This window comes from Gossypium raimondii, chromosome 11 (assembly GCF_025698545.1).
Source record: "Gossypium raimondii isolate GPD5lz chromosome 11, ASM2569854v1, whole genome shotgun sequence".
NCBI classification, from domain to species: domain Eukaryota; kingdom Viridiplantae; phylum Streptophyta; class Magnoliopsida; order Malvales; family Malvaceae; genus Gossypium; species Gossypium raimondii.
In genome coordinates this window covers 14,274,121-14,295,880 of record NC_068575.1, presented here as the reverse complement: position 1 = coordinate 14,295,880, position 21,760 = coordinate 14,274,121, and the positions used below count along the sequence as shown (strand labels likewise).

General features: G+C 34.1%; 1 protein-coding gene across 1 annotated transcript; it reads left to right on the top strand.

Moving 5' to 3' along the window:
- The first annotated feature begins 914 nt into the window (after nucleotides 1-914).
- On the top strand, nucleotides 915-2,762 carry LOC105804535 (NAC domain-containing protein 87). Its single transcript, XM_012637198.2, has 3 exons — nucleotides 915-1,318; nucleotides 1,439-1,719; nucleotides 1,914-2,762. The coding sequence occupies exons 1-3, from the start codon at nucleotides 1,129-1,131 to the stop codon at nucleotides 2,490-2,492; spliced, it is 1,050 nt and encodes a 349-aa protein (XP_012492652.1). The 5' UTR covers nucleotides 915-1,128; the 3' UTR covers nucleotides 2,493-2,762.
- Nucleotides 2,763-21,760: the final 18,998 nt, after the last annotated feature.

Sequence of the window (21,760 nt, the reverse complement as noted above, 5' to 3'; positions counted from 1 at the left end):
GGATTTTCACATGAAATATCTTGAAAGAGAACCAAAAAAGGATTGGGATTTTTTACATATAAAACAAAAGTGCAATTGACAAAAGAAATTTGAATTTCCAAATATTAGCAAATAAAAGTAATAGGTCCCTACAAAATTACTTATTTAAGCATATTGTTTTCAATTCTCACCATTTCATGTTTATGGTATAATAAGATTATTAATCCACATTCCACTTCAAGTCTATTTACACGTATTAATAGCCAAATATGCCACCTATTTATCGTGTGAAATGTAGAATTCCATGAAATTTCGTTCCCCTTGTTCTTTATCTTTTTGACCTTTTCAGTGTCTAACCACTTCCAATTTTGAGGGCTAAAATGATTCTTTTTATAAGATTGAAGTGTTAAATAAATCATTATACCTTTTAATACTTGCAATTATCTGTATAACATACCAAGTCAGACCAAAATACCCAATTAGTCTACAATGTCAAGTATGACCATATCCATTCCCAACAAAACCAAACCTAAATTTGCTACTATTTTAATATAAAACCATGAATTACAGCACCCCATTTTTGTAAACCTTCGAAAGTAAAACCCTCCTCCTCTTATAAAATAGATGAGGTTTACTGGGAATTTAAAACACTGCAAACAGGCAACAGAATTTTTAGCTTTGGGTTAGGTTTAAAGCAGAGAAAAGTCACATAGTTTAATGTGAAAAGAGAGCTGGAAACATGGGTCCCCAACTAGCTTCATTTTACCATTTTAAATAAATGAATTTTCGTACTAATTTGTATTTTTCAAACAGGTAGATATGGCTAAGAAAGCTACATAAATTACCAAAACAAATAAAATAAACAGAGAGAAAAGCAAACCAATTTTAATTTGAGAAATACCGAATCAAGGCTTCCTTGACAAGTGCCTTGCAGCCTACGGATCTTCAATCAACATTAGCTCTTCAACAAGCTCCTCTATTTAAGCCCCCTTTTTCCCCTTTGTTCTACTTTCTTAACGGCCTTCCCTTCATTTCATCTTCTGCAAGCTAGCTTCACATCTTCTATAGTTCTTCTGCTCTCTATAACAGCTCCCTTTTGTGTTATTTATACTTGTTTGTTTCTGGGTTTGTTTTTTGTTTAATATTTCCATGGAAGAAGCTATTGTTGTGAACAAAGGAGACGACGAACTCATCGATTTGCCTCCTGGGTTTCGGTTCCATCCCACTGATGAGGAGATCATAACTCATTACCTCACAGAGAAGGTGATGAACAGCAACTTCAGTGCAAGCGCTATTGGTGAAGTTGATTTGAACAAGTGTGAGCCTTGGGATTTACCTAGTAAGCTTTCTGTTTAAGCCAACTGTGTGTTTTTTTGTTTTCTTTGCTTGGGTGTTTAGTTTTGTTTATTACTGCTTTGCTGCCTTGTATTTGCATCTAATCTTTTGCTTAAATTTGCAGAGAAAGCTAAGATGGGAGAGAAGCAATGGTACTTCTTTTGTCAGAGAGACAGGAAGTACCCGACAGGGATGAGAACAAACCGAGCAACTGAAGCTGGTTATTGGAAGGCAACTGGCAAAGACAAAGAGATTTTCAAAGGGAAAGGTTGCCTTGTTGGGATGAAGAAGACCCTTGTTTTCTACAAAGGGAGAGCTCCCAAAGGAGAGAAATCTAATTGGGTCATGCATGAATACAGACTTGAAGGCAAATTCTCTTACTATAATCTCCCCAAAGGTGCAAAGGTAACATATTTTTCAACTAAAGCTACACTTTCAAAACCCCCTTTTTCTTCTTTTCAATTTTTATCATTATCATCATCTTTTTACTGTTCTGTTGGTTGAGGGGTATCTTTTCATGGGGTCTTTTTTTTCTTTGCTTTTGTGCAAATGAAGAATCTATGCATTTGTATGTTAACTTTTGTTGTTTCTTGTTGCAGGATGAATGGGTTGTTTGTAGGGTTTTCGATAAGAATAATACAGGGACCAAGAAAAGTCCAATCCCTGATCATCATCAGCTGTTGAGAATGAATTCTTATGGTGATGATTTTATGGATTATGCTTCACTGCCTCCTCTCATGGACCCTACTTATAATTCCAACAAGCCTGGCTCCTCCTGCACTTTCATGGACGGCGGCGATAACGAATTCAAGGCCGCCATCAACAATCAAACCTTCCTTCAGGTTCCGCCAAATCATCCTTACGGAAGCTCCAATATTTTCAACCCACAAATCCCAATCCAAAATCCCATCGTCTTCCATCAAGCCACTCCCACTTCCACCTACGTGCACCAAGGGAGGACCACTGCCGGAACTGGCTTCGCGGGCAATGATCCTGCTAACAGGCAGTGCAAGGTGGAGCAGTTTTCATCAAATCAATCAATGGTCAGTCTCTCACAAGATACCGGTCTCAGCACTGAAATTAACAACAATGAGATTTCATCGGTGGTTTCCAAGAACGATATGGGATTTGGAATCAGCAAGTCTTTTGAAGATTTGAGATGTTTATGGGATTACTAAGAATCATATGATGGGTACTATTTGATGACGATCATCACCAAGTTGGCTTGTTGAAATTTCCTAGGAATATATGATTTGAAACAGTCATTTTTTTTTTCTTTTTTTTTTCTCCACTAGGTAAATTATTTATTTTTATTAGATTGGAAAGTTTCTTGGTATTTGGATGGAAAAGAAAAATGGGTATACAATTTGTATAGGTAGATTCATGGTATTGAAAATATTTTCACTTCATTTATCAACAGATATATATGTCTGAGAAAGGTTTATGTACATGAATTCTTTCTTATGGTAGTGGAAATTTTTCTTCTTATTTTGACCTTTCCATTTTAGCTATAAATTCTCATTGATTCCATGTTCTAATGTTGTGATCATATTTCCTACTTAAAACCAAACATACATTTAAGGTTTATTTGTTTTAGTTACTTATTTTCAACTGTCTGTTAAATGAAATATATTGTCTCTGTTAAAACTTACAATAATTGTAAATAGGAATAATTAACATTAGATTTCAAGAAAGCCATAATAAGTGGATGTTCACTGAAATGTCAGTTTAACCACCTCCTCCATCAAATTCACTGCATGAGATGAACCAGATTGTGAATCACTTAACTAATTAATTAATATCCCTGACAATAACAATCCCACACTGTTTTCTTAAACAGCAATGCTTCAACTTAATCTTCTGTCTTAAGTACTCTCATTTTTAATAATTAATTATTACATCTGCCCCTCCCTTAAACCCTCAATTAATATGCGCTTTCATCAGCTTAGCTGTTTCCTTTTTTTCCAATAAATTTTCAACTAATTAATACCCTTATCCCTAGTTGCATCTATTTGATTCTATTGTTAAAAACTGATCGATGCGAGAAAACTGATTATTTTGTCAGAAAAGACCATTTTACTTTTTAATTTGATGTACAATGAATCCTAGTACAAGAAACTCCATTTGTATTCTAACGTATTAAATTTAGACACGTACAATAATAATAATGTGATATTAATGTTTAAAACATGTTTTAATATCTGTTATTTTGATTTGATGACATGGGATGTGAATGAAGTTGTTAGGAAAAAAACCAAAAGAGGATTAGATGAAAATGTAGATATTAGTGTAACAGAAAGGCAGCAGGAAAAAAACATGAGGAGAAAAGGAAAAAAAGAGATGATTGATAGGGAATCGGTTACTGAAAGGGAAGAAAGGCTCATGTGATTGTGTGGATATACATTGAACCCTCCATTTTTGTTTTTTACTTTCTATTCAAACCAAAGCTTCCGTCTACCCTTAGGAGATTCATGCTTTCAGGAAAGTTTTAGCACCCTATTTTATATATACATCTCCTTTTACCAAGCAACACAATATGTGTTTAAGTTATGAATATTTAAAAAAAAAAAAAAAGGAAAATTGGAGGAGAGAATATTGTATTAAGAAAGGAAAAAAAAAGGAAGCCCTGATTTGTTGCATGAAAACATGGGGATACCAACCAATTGCCAGCCTCCACCGCGTAGAATTCTAAAATCGTTGTCAGCTTTTGAAAAATGAGACCGCCTTTCTTTTTCTTCCTTTGTATTGCGATCATCATCTTATCCGCCATCTCGGGTTTTTCTTTTTCTTCACCACTTTCTTTGGTTGGACACTGTTCAGTCTTTTTGTAACATTTGGTTAAATCAAAGGGTATCTTTTGTGATTTTTGATTTAGTTGTTATAACACTGCTGCTTAAGTCACATGGCCTTGTTTTGTTTTTAAAGAATTTCTTGGATTTAGATTTTAAATTAACTTGATTTTGGCCACATTAAATTATAGTTGGAATTTTGATGAAGTGAAATTTGTGAAAATTAATAATTGCATATTAAAGTGAACAACCCTTTTTAAACACAACTAAATATATTTAGATCAGATTTAGTCTGAACTTCTAGATTTGATATGAATCTTCTTCCTCAAGTCATTTATTTCGTGATTAAACCTAATATTTGTGTAAACATTTCATCTAAGATTCAATTAGGTAATCAACATTTTAAACACAATCTACTTCATTCCTGAATCATGTGGGACAAACTTTAAGTTTGCTCACGTGGGTTTTCACAAACTAGCTGTAGGTTGGAGTAATCATTTTTACTGTTTCATTCATCAATTCCAAATCTTCGCTACCTATATAATTTTATTCTCTAAAATAAAAGACGCGGAAATTTCGTATCGCACACCTTCAACCTAATCTTTGATTGAATCAAACCCCATAGGAAACCCATATCATCCCATTTTCCACTATTCCTAATTTTCTTTTAAAAGAAATTTCTCTGAATCCTTCTATTTTTCTTACCATTTCATCTTACATCTATTTAAGTTTTTTATTTTAACTAAAACTTTGGTTTATGCCAAGAATTTATTCCCAAATATATTCAAAATCAAGAGCTTATCTTGGTACATATAAAAAAATTTAAAAGGTTTTTTTGGATTCAATAAATAAATAGTTGAAGTTGAAAAAAGAAATCTATATTTTAATAAAAAAATATTCTAGAAGCTGCAGGAAAAACATGCATCCTACATGGGGGCTAATATTCTTCTAAGGTTGGGAAAATTCTTACAAGTTTCTTAGGAAAATAAATTTCTTTCTACACTATCCGCTGAGTTTAAGCAGAGTTAGGGGATTGACAACTGTCCTATAAAGTACAATAAAATATTAAAAAGAGACATATTATAATTTTTAAGACTGTTTGTGGAATAAAAAGAAAACATTAACCGTATATTCTAGCCTATTTGAACAGTGATATTTGTCCTTGCGTTGGAGATATAGTTGTGTTAACTACGGTTTAATGGTTAAACCTTGAATTAAATACATTTTTGGTTTACTAAAAATGAAAAATATACTCAAAGGATGCTCCATATAATTTGTAGAAAATAATCTATTTTAAGGGTTTTTACTAACCAAATCTATGCAATTCTTAGGGATGAAATGATGCTTTCTAATCACAACTGTTGGATTACACAATCGTCTTTATGAAGCTTAACTAAAAGTAATTCTAACATCACAGCACTTTTAATCAAACTAATTTGACCTCTTAATTCAATGGCTTATAGAACAATGAATCTAATGCTCTAGAAAAAAGAGAGAGGCAATTTCTAGCTTGGAGACCATATATATACATATACCCCACAACCTTGAGAAAGAAAAACTCTTTTTGTAGATAGGGGATGTATTTATAGATATTCAAATCCTAAATTATTAATTAGATGTCAATTTTGATCAATGATAAAATGAAACTATTGGTTAAGTCACAAATTTGGTTTTAATGTAATTTGGCTGTGATGTTATTTTGGTTAGAATCATTTTAAAAAGAAAAGAAAAGTCCTTAACTAAACTGTTGTTTGATAAATTATTGGTAATTGAAAATACATATATAAAGTGTTTAAGAAAACATATTAATGGTTAAATTTTGATATATAAAACCATTTGATCATGCCTTGTCTCTTGTACACGATGACTTGGTTGAGGATGGCCAGAACAACACGACTTTAATGTAATGGATTAATTTGCTTTATTTACCAAAAAAAAACATATATATATTTATAAAGTCTTTAAGAAAACATATAAATGGTTAAATTTTGATATTTTGATTTGATATATAAAATCATTTGATTATGTCTTGTCTCTTGTTCATGATGACTTGATCGAGGATGGCCAGAACAACACGACTTTAATTTAATGGATTAATTTACTTTATTTACAATATATATATATATATATATCTATAAAGTCTTTACGAAAGCATATAAATGGTTAAATTTTGATATTTTGATTTGAAAATTTAAGTTAAAGTTATTATAAAAGATGAGATGAGAGATCAATATAGAAAAGAAGTAAAAGAAAGTTTGCATTGTTTTATATGTACAAAGTTGCAAACTTCATTTTTCTTACAGAGTAGATTGGTCTAATCATGGATTATATTACTAGTTTTGAACTATAGATTATGGTAAACTACGAGAGGTTAAATAATATCAAGCTTTACAAAGAGATAAGACAAGGTGACCCCTTCTCTCCTTATCAAGTCCTAATCCAAGTCCCCCTCCGAAGGGAAGAGGAAGAATAATTGTTAACTAATAAGAAGGCTAGATGGGAGGACTAGGGCCTTATCGGACTCTCTTTCAAGGCACTAGAGAGTTTACTCAAAATTTTCTACAACACCCCTATGTCCTTTAACACTTGTGCCAAAGATGACTTGTATTGAAACTTTTCGTCTAATGTTACCTTCATCATAGGGAGTGTTTACAATATTGTGGTCAATAGAGAAATGACTCGTAGCCCCTAAAATTACCTACCCGCGACTTTTTATAACACCCATCACCTAGTTTAAAGGCTTGGCCGGACAAAAAACATTACATTAGTCATTGGAGTGACCTTGATTGATCTATCTTTTAAGTGTTTCTTAGTTGTATACAAGTTTTATAATTCATACAATAAATCTAAGCATCCACAAACAATTACAAAAAAATTTATTCAAATAGGTCTTTAAGCGTCATTTGGGGGCCTCACTTAGGCAAGCAATAACCCAAGTATTGATACAAGGGTTGTAACACCCCTTGCTCGACCCGATCACCGGGTCTAAGTTACGGGATGTTACGGTCCATATCGGAACAATTACAACATATAATAAACGATTTATACAAGCATTCATAATCATAACATTTCATAAATACGTCACACAATGTTTCTTAGACTTCATCGAGCTTATGAAAGCTCAATTACTAAATTGAGCTCATTTTCGGTAAAATTGAAACTGTAGTTTTGGACCACAAATCCAATTTCGGAAGAAAAAAATATTTTTATATTATTTTATGGTTTATAGTATGATAGTAATGTCGTATAAAAAATTTTCGTAAAGAAATTTTACCGATTACATGTTTAATTTGATAAAGGACCAAATTGCACAAAGTGCAAAAGTTGAGTTCTAATAGCTAAAATGATTAAATAGCTATGGAATTCAAAATTTGAGGTCCTTATATGGCAAATAGACCATTAAAAATGCTTAGTGGTTAAGGATGATGATTCATCCATGGAAAATAAAATAAAGAAAATGATGAAATTGGAAAGTGAAATAATAAAAGATGATTAAATGATAAAAAAATAAAAATATCATCATTTATATCATCTTTCCCAAATTAAAAGCATGGAAACCCTAGCCATGGAAACCTAAGCTCAAGCCAACTTATTTTGCTTGATTAGGTAAGTATTCTTTCCCGTTTTTAATGATTTTTATATTTCCGAGATCGTAATAGCTTAATCTAGCTATCTCGGGGATTAAATTATAAATTTATCAAGGTACTAGGGTTTTTCTATGTATGAAAATAGATGAATTATGAAGTTTTATGGTAGAAAATGAAAGGTTGTTAATAGATAAACAACTTTTGTAAAGGGAATTTTGATGAAATTATGATTTAGGGACTAAATTGAAAATATGTAAAATTCACGAAAAAATTCTAAATTTTATGAAATACATGGACCATAAATTTTACATGTAAAAATCAGCTAGGCTTGGAATAAGGATTAAATTGCATGAATTTTATTTTTCGAGCCTAAAGACGAAATCGTCATTAATTAAAAGTTTAGGGTAAAAATGGTAATTTTGCCTAAGATGTGAATTGAATTGAAATGAACATGAATTAATGTTAAATTCATTCATATAGATTTAGATAGATCAAATTCGGATTTAGAACGAGGAAAAGAGAAAATATCGGATTAGTAGATTTTACGTACACGAACATTTGTCGAGGTAAGTTCGTGTAACTAAATTGTGTATATTTATATGTTTGAATTAAATGTTGTGTGTTTGAATTGTATAAATGTCAAATATTGGTTACATATCTGGCAAAACCCGATAAATATTAAATCCCGTTTGAATAATGGAATTCGATGGATACAGGATTTCCTGATTGGTTGTGGTCCTGCATGTGTTGCGAACACACCACAACTCCTACGAACATCCCACTATAATCCCTCTCGGGCTTCCCATTATATGGTTCTTATGAGCATCCTGATCGGTAGTGATCTTGCATGTGTTGCGGACTACCATAGCTTTTTGTGAGCGTCCTGTTATATGATTGGTTGTGATCCTGCATATATTGTGGATACAAACGTAGCTCTTTGTAAGCATCCTAATATGACTCGCTTGAACTTCCCAATATATGGCTATCCGGAGATCCTGATTAAAGGCTCTTCGTGAGCTTCCTGATTAAAAGTTCTTTGTGAACTTCCTGATTATGACTCTTATGAGCTTCCTGTTATATAGCCCGAATAAGCTTTCTGAGAGGCTCTTTGTGAGCTTCCTGATTAATGGCTCTTTGTGAGCTTCCTGTTATATGGCTTGAGAGAGGATTTCCCAATTATGTACTTTAAAGAGCACTCTGAATATGAATTGACGGATTTTTGATTTGTACACTTCGAGTGTACTACCTGTGTATCTATCGATGTTTTTAACGATTCAACGGGCAAAATCCTGATATGAGCAAATATGAACATGAAATTAATTAATACACGTATCTGTCTGAAATACATGAAAATGATGATACATGATATATGGAAATACTAGATGACAATATATGAACATGGAATTTGTTTGATGAATATGTTCATCCATGATTATAGATTTGTACACCTTGAGTGTACTACGCGTGTGACATTGATATTTCAAATGATTTAATGGGCAAATTTTCAATATGAAATAATCTGAACTCGAGATGAATTATTATAAAAATGTACGTGAAATATGAGGATATAATTTGTATATGTTATATGAGTACATGATGTGTGTTGACACCATTTTTTTGATAACACGGGGTCGACTTGGATTTTCAAAAATGAAAACGAAAATGGGAGTCGCCACCAATCTTTTTTGATAAGGTGTGATCAGGTCACCTTTAAATGTGGTTGTTTTTAATAAACAATTTAATTTTACTAAAACAACGATTTTGGTCCACGAAATTTAGAAAAATGGGTTCGGGAGTCGGTTACGTATGAGGAAGGGTTAGCACCCTCGACACGCCCAAAATTGGTACCTAGTTGATTAATTAATGTCTTAGTGTCGAAGATTGAAAACTTTACAGAGTTTTAAAATATGATCCTTTATTGGAATGTTGAAAATTTTCGGGAAAATAGCATATTTTACGTTAATCGAGAAAGAGAATTATATCCAATAAGTTAGGACACAATGTCTTGAATTCCCGATGCGCGAATGAATGCCAAAATTTACTTATTTAGAAGATTTTTAGCTATCTCGGATTTGAAAAAGGGATCATGCCCAGTAAGTTAGGATACGATCTTTTCTTAATTCCTGAGATCGTTTAAAACTTGAGAAAAAAAGGGGATCATGCCCAGTAAGTTAGGACATGATCTCTTCTTGATCCCGAGATCGTTTAATACTTGAGTTTGAAAAGATTTGTGTATTTAGATCTATTGTGAAAATCGAAACCCAGTAAGTTAGGGTACGACCTTCTCGAATCTAAACACGAGATATTACTTATTCAAAAATCATAATTTATGCATTGAATAAAATTAATCTAACACAAAATGGTAGAAATAAAACACGGTGTTAATGCGCGTACAAAGCAATATTGAATGCGTAGTATAAAAATAATACAAGCCACAACAACAAAAATGAATAAAAAGGGCAAATTAATAACATGCAAAATAACAAGTATAATAAGCAAGTAAAGTTAAAACATTCTTTTGAAATAATGATGAAAACGTAAATAGATAAACAAATAAAGAGAATGAATAAAGTTATAAAAGGATATATATGTATGTGTTTATGAAAATAAAGTAGGTATATAGATACATGTAGATATGTATATAAATTAAAATGTATAAGAAAAGTATAAGTGTGTATATATTGGTGGAGGTAAAGTAAAAACTATGTACATAAATATATATAGACGTGTATATAAAATATAAAAATATATGAATACGTATGTATATGAATTATAAAGTATATAAAAAATAAGTAAGTATATATATATATCAAATATGTGTATATATGTATATGATTAAATCTAAAATTAGATGGTATAAATGAATAAATAATAATAATGATAATAATAATACAAAACTAATAATATGATATAATAATATTATAATGAATAGATAAATATAAAAAGAAAATAATATGTAGATAATAAGTAGATTAATTAATAATATAACAAAAATAACACAGATGGACCGATTAGGGATAAAAATAAAATTTAAAGGTCGAAACTGTAATAAAATAAATACGGAGGGGCCAAAATGGAAAGGTACGAAAGGGCGGAGGGCTGAATGAGTGAATAAACCAGACCTTAGACACGTGTTCGCTTTTCAGTGTGCTGATGGGTTAGGGATCTGATTGATAACTAAGCAAAATTCTGGAGGAAAATTTTAAAAAGGTTAAAAATAAGCAATATGGAGTAAATTAAAAGAAGCACAAACGCGGCAAGACTAGGCCTGTAAATAACCCATTCCGCGAAAACGCGCAGATCCTCCTTGGAACGGGTCGGGTCGCAAGTCGGCCTCCCCAAAACGACGCCGTTTTGGCGCCTGGGGAGGCCAAGTGAAACGGCATCGTTTCACTAGGCTATTTAAGCAAAAAATCTTTCAAAATTTTCATTTTTCTCCTCCTTTTAAAAAAAACTGAGGATGCTCTCCCCCCTCTCTCCTTCAGCATAGTTTCCGGCCTAAAGTCTAGCCGAGGTCCATCGCACCGGTCGCCAGCGACGGTGCCACCGCGCACGGTGGTCGGAAAATTAAAAAACACCTTTTAAACCCTCTCGGCCCCTTGATTCCGAATCTAGGGTTTTTTTTTAGAAAAGGTGGCCAAAAATGGTCGAAAGAAGGAAGGACCCTTCGAATCCCGACGACGAAGAAGAGCGGACAAGTAGTTTTATTTTATTTTATTTATATATATATAGATAACAATAATAGAAAAGGGAAGATAATAATAAAAATATCACCTTTTTTTCCAGGTTTTTGATTGCTCTCTTTCATTTATCAGAAAAGAAAAACTAAAGAAAAATCCCCTCCTTTACATTGTTATTGTTCGTGATTTTTATAGCCACGGTTACTGTTAATCTTGCTACTGTCTTCTGTGTCTTTGCTTGTTTCTGTCTTTTGCAGGTGAAGTCAACGGACGTTGAAGGGCTGACCATTGCTATTTTGGTGCAAGGTCGCAGACGCCTGTCAGGCTTCGAGCGGTGGGCGTGTTGACATTGCACAAGGAGGCGGCGGCGCAAGGGAGCTAGGGTTAGCGTTTCAATTTTGTTTTAATGAAACTAGTTAATGTTTTGGGCTTATCGGGCCCTGGGTAATGGGTTTGGGTAGTTGGCTATTATGTTTGGGTTTAGTTGGTTTGGGAATTTGGGCTGCAAAAATTTTGGGTTATGGGCCGGGCAAAATGGGCTTGTACAGCTGCCCTTCTTTGCTTGTTGTCGTGTAACGAGAATAGAGCAAAGACTAAAAAAGACCAATTTTGCCCGGTCTCGCCAAATCTTGACTTCTTCGATGCTTAATTTCAGTCCACTGTGTCTTATTTCTTCGATCCACTCCGCTGCAACTTTAGAGGGATGAGATTTGTGGTTTTTAATCCGCTCCACTGCAGCTTAAGGAGATAGGATTGTGTCTTCGATCTACTTCGCTGCTAATACAGGAAGGCAAGATCTACTATTTTCAACCTACTCCACTGCTGCTCAGGGAGATAAGGTTTGTGTCTTCGATCTACTTCGCTGCCAATACAAGAAGATAAGATCTGCTATTTTCAACCTACTCCACTGTTGCTCAGGGAGATAAGGTTTGTGTCTTCGATCTACTTCGCTGCCAATACAAGAAGATAAGATCTGCTATTTTCAACCTACTCCACTGCGGTTAAGAGAGATAAGGTTTGTGTCTTCGATCTACTTCGCTGCCAATACAGGAAGACAAGATCTGCTATCTTCAACCTACTCCACTGCTGCTCAGGGAGATAAGGTTTGTGTCTTCAATCTACTTCACTGCCAATACAGAAAGACAAGATCTGCTATCTTCAACCTACTCCACTACTGCTTAGGGAGATAAGGTTTGTGTCTTCGATCTACTTTGCTGCCAATACAGGAAGACAAGATCTGCTATTTTTAACCTAGTTCATTACTACTAAAGGAGATAATGTTTGCGTCTTAGATCTACTTCGTTGCCAATACAGGAAGAAAAGATCTGCTATCTTCAACCTACTCCACTGCTGCTCAGGGAGATAATGTTTTTGTCTTCGATCTACTTCGCTGCCAATACAGAAAGACAAACTCTGCTATCTTCAACCTACTCCACTACTGCTTAGGGAGATAAGGTTTGTGTCTTCGATCTACTTCGCTGCTAATACAGGAAGACAAGATCTGTTATCTTCAACCTACTCCAGTGCTGCTCAGGGAGATAAGGTTTGTGTCTTCGATCTACTTTGCGGCCAATACAGGAAGACAAGATCTGCTATCTTCAACATACTCCACTATTGCTTAGGAAGATAAGGTTTGTGTCTTCGATCTACTTCGCTGCCAATACAAGAAGACAAGATCTGCTATTTTCAACCTACTCCACTGCTGCTAAGGGAGATAAGGTTCGTGTCTTCGATCTACTTCGCTGCCAATACAATAAGACAAGATCTGTTATCTTCAACCTACTCCACTACTGCTGAGGGAGATAAGGTTTGTGTCTTCGATCTACTTCGCTACCAATACAAAAAGACAAAATCTGCTATCTTCAACCTACTCCACTACTGCTTAGGGAGATAAGGTTTGTGTCTTCGATATACTTTGCTGCCAATACAAGAAGACAAGATCTGCTGTCTTCAACCTACTCCACTACTGCTTAGGGAGATAAGGTTTGTGTCTTCGATCTACTTCGCTGCCAATACAGGAAGACAAGATCTGCTATTTTCAACCTAGTTCACTGCTACTAAAGGAGATAATGTTTGCATCTTAGATCTACTTCGTTGCCAATACAGGAAGAAAAGATCTGCTATCTTTGACCTACTCCACTGCTACTCAGGGAGATAAAGTTTGTGTCTTCGATCTACTTCGTTGCCAATACAGAAAGACAAAATCTGCTATCTTCAACCTACTTCACTACTGCTTAGGGAGATAAGGTTTGTGTCTTCAATCTACTTCGCTGCCAATACAAGAAGACAAGATCTGCTATCTTCAACTTACTCCACTGCTGCTCAGGGAGATAAGATTTGTGTCTTCGATCTACTTCGCTGTTAATACAGGAAGACAAGATCTGCTATTTTCAACCAACTCCACTGCTACTAAGAGAGATAAGGTTTGTGTCTTCGATCTACTTCGCTGCCAATACAGGAAGACAAGATCTGCCACATTCAACCTACTCCAGTGTTGCTCAGGGAGATGAGGTTTGTGTCTTCGATCTACTTCGCTGCCAATACAGGAAGACAAGATCTGTTATCTTCAACCTACTCCACTACAGCTTAGGGAGATAAGGTTTGTGTTTTTGATTTACTTCGCTGCCAATAGGAAGGCAAGATCTACTATCTTCAACCTACTCTACTACTGCTTAGGGAGATAAGGTTGGTTTCACCGATTTGTTTTCTGGGGAACATGACCTGTAGGATTCCTTTCACGGGCCTATTTATGCCTAGTGATTAGGATGTTATGATCGGAATGAATCAAAATCTCCTAACTAAATGTGCATGCATGAATACAAAATGTCATGAAAATGATTTCTTAATGTTTGAGTTGTTATTGGTTATTATTCAATAAGACTTTACCGCCAACACGTCAGAATGTTATCTTATTCGGTTGGTAACTCTCATCTCTTACTTAATTGGATTGCCCCCACGTAATCTTCCAAGTTCAATCCGCTGTAATTTTCAAGGTTCAGTCCACTGCAATTTTGGGACATAAAATTTGAACCATCTTCCTCCCACTGAGTATAAGATCTGGCTCTTCCTCAATCCTCTCCCACTGCAATTCAAGGATGTAGGGTCTGAATCTCTTTAGTGTCCTACACTATTCTCAAGGTGTCGTACCAAATGTTTATGCACAATTGTAGAACCTTCTCTTCTGAGAAACCTCTTCTTATCACTCGGTGATCACTGCTTGTTTGTTCATTGAAGCTTTGTCACCAACACAACATCTTGTCATTTTGTTCAACCAATGTTTGACAAAAAAATTCGAAAGGGTAGTCTTAATTTAGACTTTCCTTCTTAGACATTTCAACCTTTAAACTTGGTGCGTTCTAAACAGTTGTTCTGTTTCAGGTTCCTGTATTATTTAGAAACTTCTAGGGTAATATGCAAAACTTCCATTGTAAAAGTATTATTAATCCATTAATCATTATTCCAATGCAACATACTTGCAAAAAGATCATAACAATGGATAAAAATGAAATTGATTTTGGAGCATAGCTCGAAACGAATAAATTATCAAGAATAAAAGAGGAATTGAATGGGAACACGTATCTTGAAAAAGAAAGAAGTATTCCAAGAACAACAAATTCAATATAAATAGTATGAAGGTTAGGCGCCCCAGATATCGCAGCTTGAATTTCTCTGTACAAACTTTTTGAAAGGCCATTCTGAGTTTGACATGTGTTTAGGAGATCTATAGGACTTTGTCGATGCCCCAAGATGTCGCCTACCCTTTCCTATTAATTCAGGTATAACAAGATCACCACATGCCCCAATCTGGTCAAAATTTGAGTTGCTCTGATCACCTCATGCCCCATTTTGATCCAAAATTTGAGCCGCCCTTCTCGAGTTTTCAACTCAAATCTCATTTGGTCTCAAGGCGCCCTTTGCGGGTTTTTGCCTTGGCCTCCCCATTCTACTTTTTTATTTTTTCATTTTTTTTACTTTAAGCGCCCTTTGTAGGTTTTCACCTTTTTTTATATTCAAAGCGCCCTTTGCGGGTTTGTGCTTTGGTCCCTTTCTTTCTTCAGGTGAAGTATTTTTTAACTGAGTTCGAGTTTACATGGTTTGGCAAGCTTTTACCATCCATCTCACTCAAGATCAAAGCTCCTCTAAAAAAGACATTTTTTTACAACATAAGGTCTTTTCCCAATTTGGGATCAACTTCCTTCTAAAGTTCTTTTGTAGAGAAAGGATCTTTTTCAACACCAGGTTACCCTCATGGAATTCTCTAGGGCAAACCTTCTTGGGTGAGCTCGCATCATTTGCTTTTGGCACATCTGACCATGATGGATAACTTTGAACATTCTTCTTCAATCGGAATTAAAATTAGGAGAGATGGAAACTCGACTTCAATGGGTAAAACCGTGATAGGCCAAAGTGAAAGGCGTTGCCCGGTAGAGTTTTTTTTACCACGCTGTTCATTTTGGGGTAATATGGTGTTAATCTTGAACGGACTGCCAACTTCTGATACGTATTATTTTTCAAATTTAGTGCGTTGTCAGATATGATCCTTTTTGGCATCCTATACTAACAAATGATTTTTTTTCAAGAATTTGCTGACTGTCGACTTTGTGACATTAGCATATGAAGCATCTTCTACCCACTTAATGAAGCAAAAGACGGCTGCAAAGATGAATTGTTGACCACCAGGAGCTTTTGACAAGATTGGCTCAATGGCATCCATGTCCCACATAGAGAAAGGCCATGAAGAGATAAAGGAGGCACATAAATCTTGTCTCCATAAATTTGGCACTTATGACATTTCTTAGTATAACTGATGCAATCCCCTTCCGTGGTGGACCAGCAGTACCCATATCTTATGATTTACTTGGTCATTGCAAATCCATTAACATGTGTTCCTCAGACACTCTTATGGACCTCTTTCCAAGATTTTCTTAGCCTTAATAGCACCCACATGTCCTAGTATCTCAGGCATATCTTGATACGATTGTGCGAAATCATCTTTGAATTCTTAGAATGATGTTTCGCTTTGCTTCGATGGCGAGTCATGATCCAATCTCTTTCTTTTCACTGTCCATTGACTTCTGTAAGGTAGGATCTATTTTTTCACCTTGTTCTACCATCCTCAACAAGTCCGGAGATAGACTACAATTTATGTCATCTTTAAAGTAATGAGATCCCTTTAAACATATGTCTCACTCAAATGGAAATTCTGAGTCTGTAGCAGCGTCACTCATGTCTCGCTTAACCAGAACTCACATTTACTAAACTTTTCATACAACTGTTTATCTCGCAAAGTTTGTAACACAAGCTCAGATGTTCAGCATGCTCGACTTCATCATGAGGGTAGATCAAAATGTCATCTATGAACACTACCACAAACTGATCCAAATACTGTCTAAAGATCCGATTCATCAAATCCATAAAAACAACAGGTGCATTAGTAAGTCCAAAAGGCATAACCAGGAACTCATAATGTCCGTACCTCGTTCGGAAAGGTTTCTTTAGTACATTAGAGTTTTTAAATCGCAACTGATAGTAACCCGATCTCAAATTTATCTTCGAAAACACTGAAGCCCTTTCTAGCTGATCGAACAAGTCGTCAATACGTGGCAACGAATATTTATTCTTTATAGTCATCTTATTAAGCTATCGGTAATCAATGCACATTCTCATCGTTCCATCTTTCTTTTTCACAAATAAAACTGGCGCACCCCAAGGAGAAAAACTCGGTCGTGCGAAACCTCTATCTGTCAACTCTTGTAACTGTACTTTCAACTCTTTTAATTCTGTAGGTGCCATCCTATATGGAGCTATCGAAATCGGAGTTGTCCCCCGGTACTAATTCAATCCCAAACTCAACTTCTCGAATAGGTGGCAAACCCGGTAATTCTTCAGGGAACACATCTGGATACTCACATACAACAGGTACTGATTCAATCTTCTTTTCTATCACTTTATTATCAAGAACATATGCAAGATAAGCTTCACAACCTTTTCTCACATACTTCTGAGCTAACATAGTGGATATCACTGCCGTTAAACCATTCAGATCATTAGATTAAATCCAAATAATCTCGTCATTCTGGCATATTAAATCAATAGTCTTCCTTTTGCAGTTAACCACAGCATTGTGTAAAGTCAACCAGTCCATACCCAAATTTATATCGAACTCATCAAATGGCAACAACGTCAAATCAGCCGTAAAACACAAATCTCGAATCATTAACGGACAATTCTTACACACTTTGTCAACCAACACACATCGGCCCAGGGGGTTTGATACTCTAATCCCAAATTCAGTAGACTCAATAGGCAAAGTCGTATTGAATACTAAAGTTTCACACACATATGAATGAGTCGAACCAGAATCAATCAGTGCAATAACATAAACCAAGTCTTAAATCAAAAAGGTAATATCAACCTATTACAAGTCATTTCATATCATGCACCGAACAAACTCGTAAACACATAACTCATAATTAAAAATTATGCAGAATGTTTCAAATACCACTTTTGGTCATACCTCATTTCGCCTACTCGACTAACAAATCAATTACAAACAACAATGACACAAATGTGTATATAAAACTCATATTTAAAATTTTACCTATTTTACATGTAATCATTATATTTTAACATATGTACCTATATCAACTCTTATAAATACAAACAAATAAAAACATTGAAATGAATATGCCATAAGCATTTGTATAATTTCATAGTATATTCACTTATTATTATTCATACACTCAAAACTACTTATCAAATTGCATACAAATATTTATTCATCAAATAAATAAAATAACTATTCATGTGGCCAATTTCCCAAGCTTTATTCGAATACAATTAAGCTTAAATACTAATGCTTTAACCAATGTCAAATTCATCAATACTCAAAAATTCCATGCATAACATACCAAGACCGATCCTATATATATATATATATATATATATTTATTTACTATGTATTATTTACCCTCAATGTTTCAAAGGTCATTTACAAGACCAATTCCATAAACAATGCTCATTATGCAATTTACCAATTTTAACTACTTTATATTCATAGTAAATCAATATACAACTTTTACATAGTAAATGGTAATTCAAATTCAATCTCAATTACCAAAAATTAAAATATTTCCATCCATGATTTCAAACATAGCTTATACTTACCGTATCATATCAATCAACTTGACTTGTCTATCACAATCAATATTCATAATTATCAAAAGTCAAAATCCTCCAAAGCATAACATCACTTATATTAGTCTAAACCATTTAAGAGACATAGCCAAATCATCAACCATAATATTTTATCAAAGCATGAAACCATTCATGTCAAAATAAACAAACCATTTTCGCATGGCTTATTATATATATACACTTCATTCAAAATATATTCAAAAGGGGTAGTATAGCCTATACATGCCATAGATTTTAAATTTAACTTTTATAGGTACCGATGGACGGCCGATAGTGTGATTGACTACGCTAACGATCCTCGAGCCTGTAACTAGCTTCCAAAATCTATAAAACTGAAGGAAACATATATACATAATAAGCTATCACAGCTTAGTAAGTCATAAGCAATTAAAAAATTTAATGACGTTAAAAATGCAATAACAAGCTGAATAATGCAATCATATTCATATATACACATTCGAGCTTGCAAATCTTATATATATCAAATATATAACTATGAACCAATTTCACTTGGCGAATATACATTAAGTAATAACTTAGTTATTTTTTGTATTCAAATCATATACCACTCTTTACCGAATGTACTCACTCATATATAAATGCATATAAAACATAGGTATGACTTCACACATATACTTACCCTTTGGTAGAATATATATATATAGGCTTTTACACATACACATACTTTTGTATCCTAATTGACATAACCAACTAATAAATTTGATAGCATATATTAATTAAATATTATATAATTATACCAACATATACATATGTGTCACATTTATCATTCATCGGATCAAGACAATTTGTACTAAATAATTTATCGAAGCATTAATAAAGTTGCACCATTAGTGCTCTTCTCTCACTTAACCAAATTGATCTCGGCCGCATAACTTAGTGCCCGTTATTTAACATCATTATTTAATTTCACACACTTAGTGCTCGTTATTCAACCTCATCATTTAATTAGCACACTTAGGACTAATCATATAGCCGTAGTTATTTCGTACTCGCACACTCAGTGCTAAATATCAACAAATCACCTTCACATCCATCCCTGCTTCTCAAACATATACACATTCGGTTACCACATATATATATTTCATATTTCATTTCAACATATATAATTAATATTTGTCTAAAATTTACAATGTCTATTTGCTTATAAACTTACCTCGGACAACGATAATCGAAACGGAACGATTAGTCAACGACTTTAGTCTTCCCCCGATCCAAGTCTGATTTCTTTAATTCTTAATCTAAACACGTTCAAATTGAACTCATTCAAACATAATTTCATTCAATTTTTTCCAACAACACATAAATGGGAAATTTACCATTTTGCCCCTGATATTTAACATTTTTACAATTTAGTCCAAATTTACAAAACACAAAATATTCCAAATTGACCACACTATATTTTGGCCGAATATTCCCTAGACTCATATAGGTCCTTGCATGTCATTTATTTCACCTTTTAGTCTCTCAATTAAATATTTTCTTACAAATTAATCCAAAATAATCAAACTCATCAAAAATTCAAGAACAAACATTATAATCTATCACATATCTTTCATATTTCATCATCAACTATTACCAAGCTCAAGTATTCATAAATGGCATGTCTCAAAATCACCATCAAATTCTAAAATTAAAGCATGGGCTAGATATAACACGAAGCAACGATCACAAAAACGTAAAAATCATCAAAAACCAAAACCAAACATACCTTAAATCAAGCTTCAAAGATGGCCGAATAGCTTGGTTTTTATTCTTTTCTTTTCTTTTCTTAGTTTCGGTTAGATGATAATGAAATAAAAGATGATAGTGGCTTTTATTTGTTTAATTATAATATTATAATATAATATATATATTATAACCTTTATAAATAATATAAAAACTATATATTATACACATAATGCCGTCCACTATCTTTTTAATGGTCAAATTGCAAAATAAAACCTCCATATTAAAAGAATAACCACTATTCAGCCCGTTTAGAAATAACCATTAAATTTTTATTTTACGCGATTTAATCCTTTTATTTAATCGGACACTCAAACGACGAAATTAAAGTACGAAATTTTTACACTAGTAAATTCACACATAATAAACACAGAAAATAATATTAAAATATTTTTTGACTCAGACTTGTGGTCCCAAAACCACTATGTCCGATTAGAGTCGAAATTGGGCTGTTACAGATCACGATAATGTATTTCATTAAAATGATAATGCTCAGACATGAGCCTATTTCACATAGATATTCTTACTGCCTCTAGTCCAAAAGCAACAAAAGTGTTTTTAACATTACTCTAAATAAGCTTTAAATGCTACAGAGATTTCATCTACAGTCCGGTTTATTTAGAACACTTCCAAGTTTATAAGGGTGGATATCTAACAAGGTCCCTTCTTTAGTTGTTTCTTTGTATACGGCGTTGATGTGAACGTTTCCTAACATTTCTTTATTTATCGTATTCACCCCGATTATCAATATGATTGGGCAGCAGATTTTCTGTACTGAGTGAATCATAAATTTGACAATGCCCATATTGATAAACATTTCACTAGCTTTTTAAAGGCAGTGCAGTTTTCTATAGAATGCCCCGTAATTCCAGCATGATAGTCACATTGCGCATTTGTGTCGTACCATTTGGGGTACGGAGGTTATAAAGGCTTCAAGTAGAAAGGGGAGACAACATGTACGTCAAATAAACTCTGATACAGCTCCCGATACAACATTGGGATTAGTGTAAATTTGGACTTTTCAATGTTTTAAATTGTGCCAGATTCTTGTCTTGGAGGGATCTGATGGCCAGAAGTAACCGTCCTTGGTTGGCTTGCGGTATTCAGCTTTGAATAACCCTCTTTATACCTACTTGCATCATTCACCTCATTTTTCCTCTTCCTCGGGGCCTTCAAAGTATTGATGTGAGGGCTCCACTCTTGCCCTTTCCGTTTGTAACGATCTCCAAATTATTTTGAGAGCTCCACTCTCGTCTGTTTTTTTCCGCTAGATCATCAATAACGACGGGATTAGTTAGATTGCCCCTAAGGTTAGAACTTGAGCCTGTCGCGAAATTCACCGGTGTTGAGGTACTGGTTTGGTATTGTGGTCGGATGTTAAGAGTTACCCTTTGTGGATATGTATTTGGTTGTGCTTGGATGTTTGTTGAGGTAAAGCCTAGAAAAT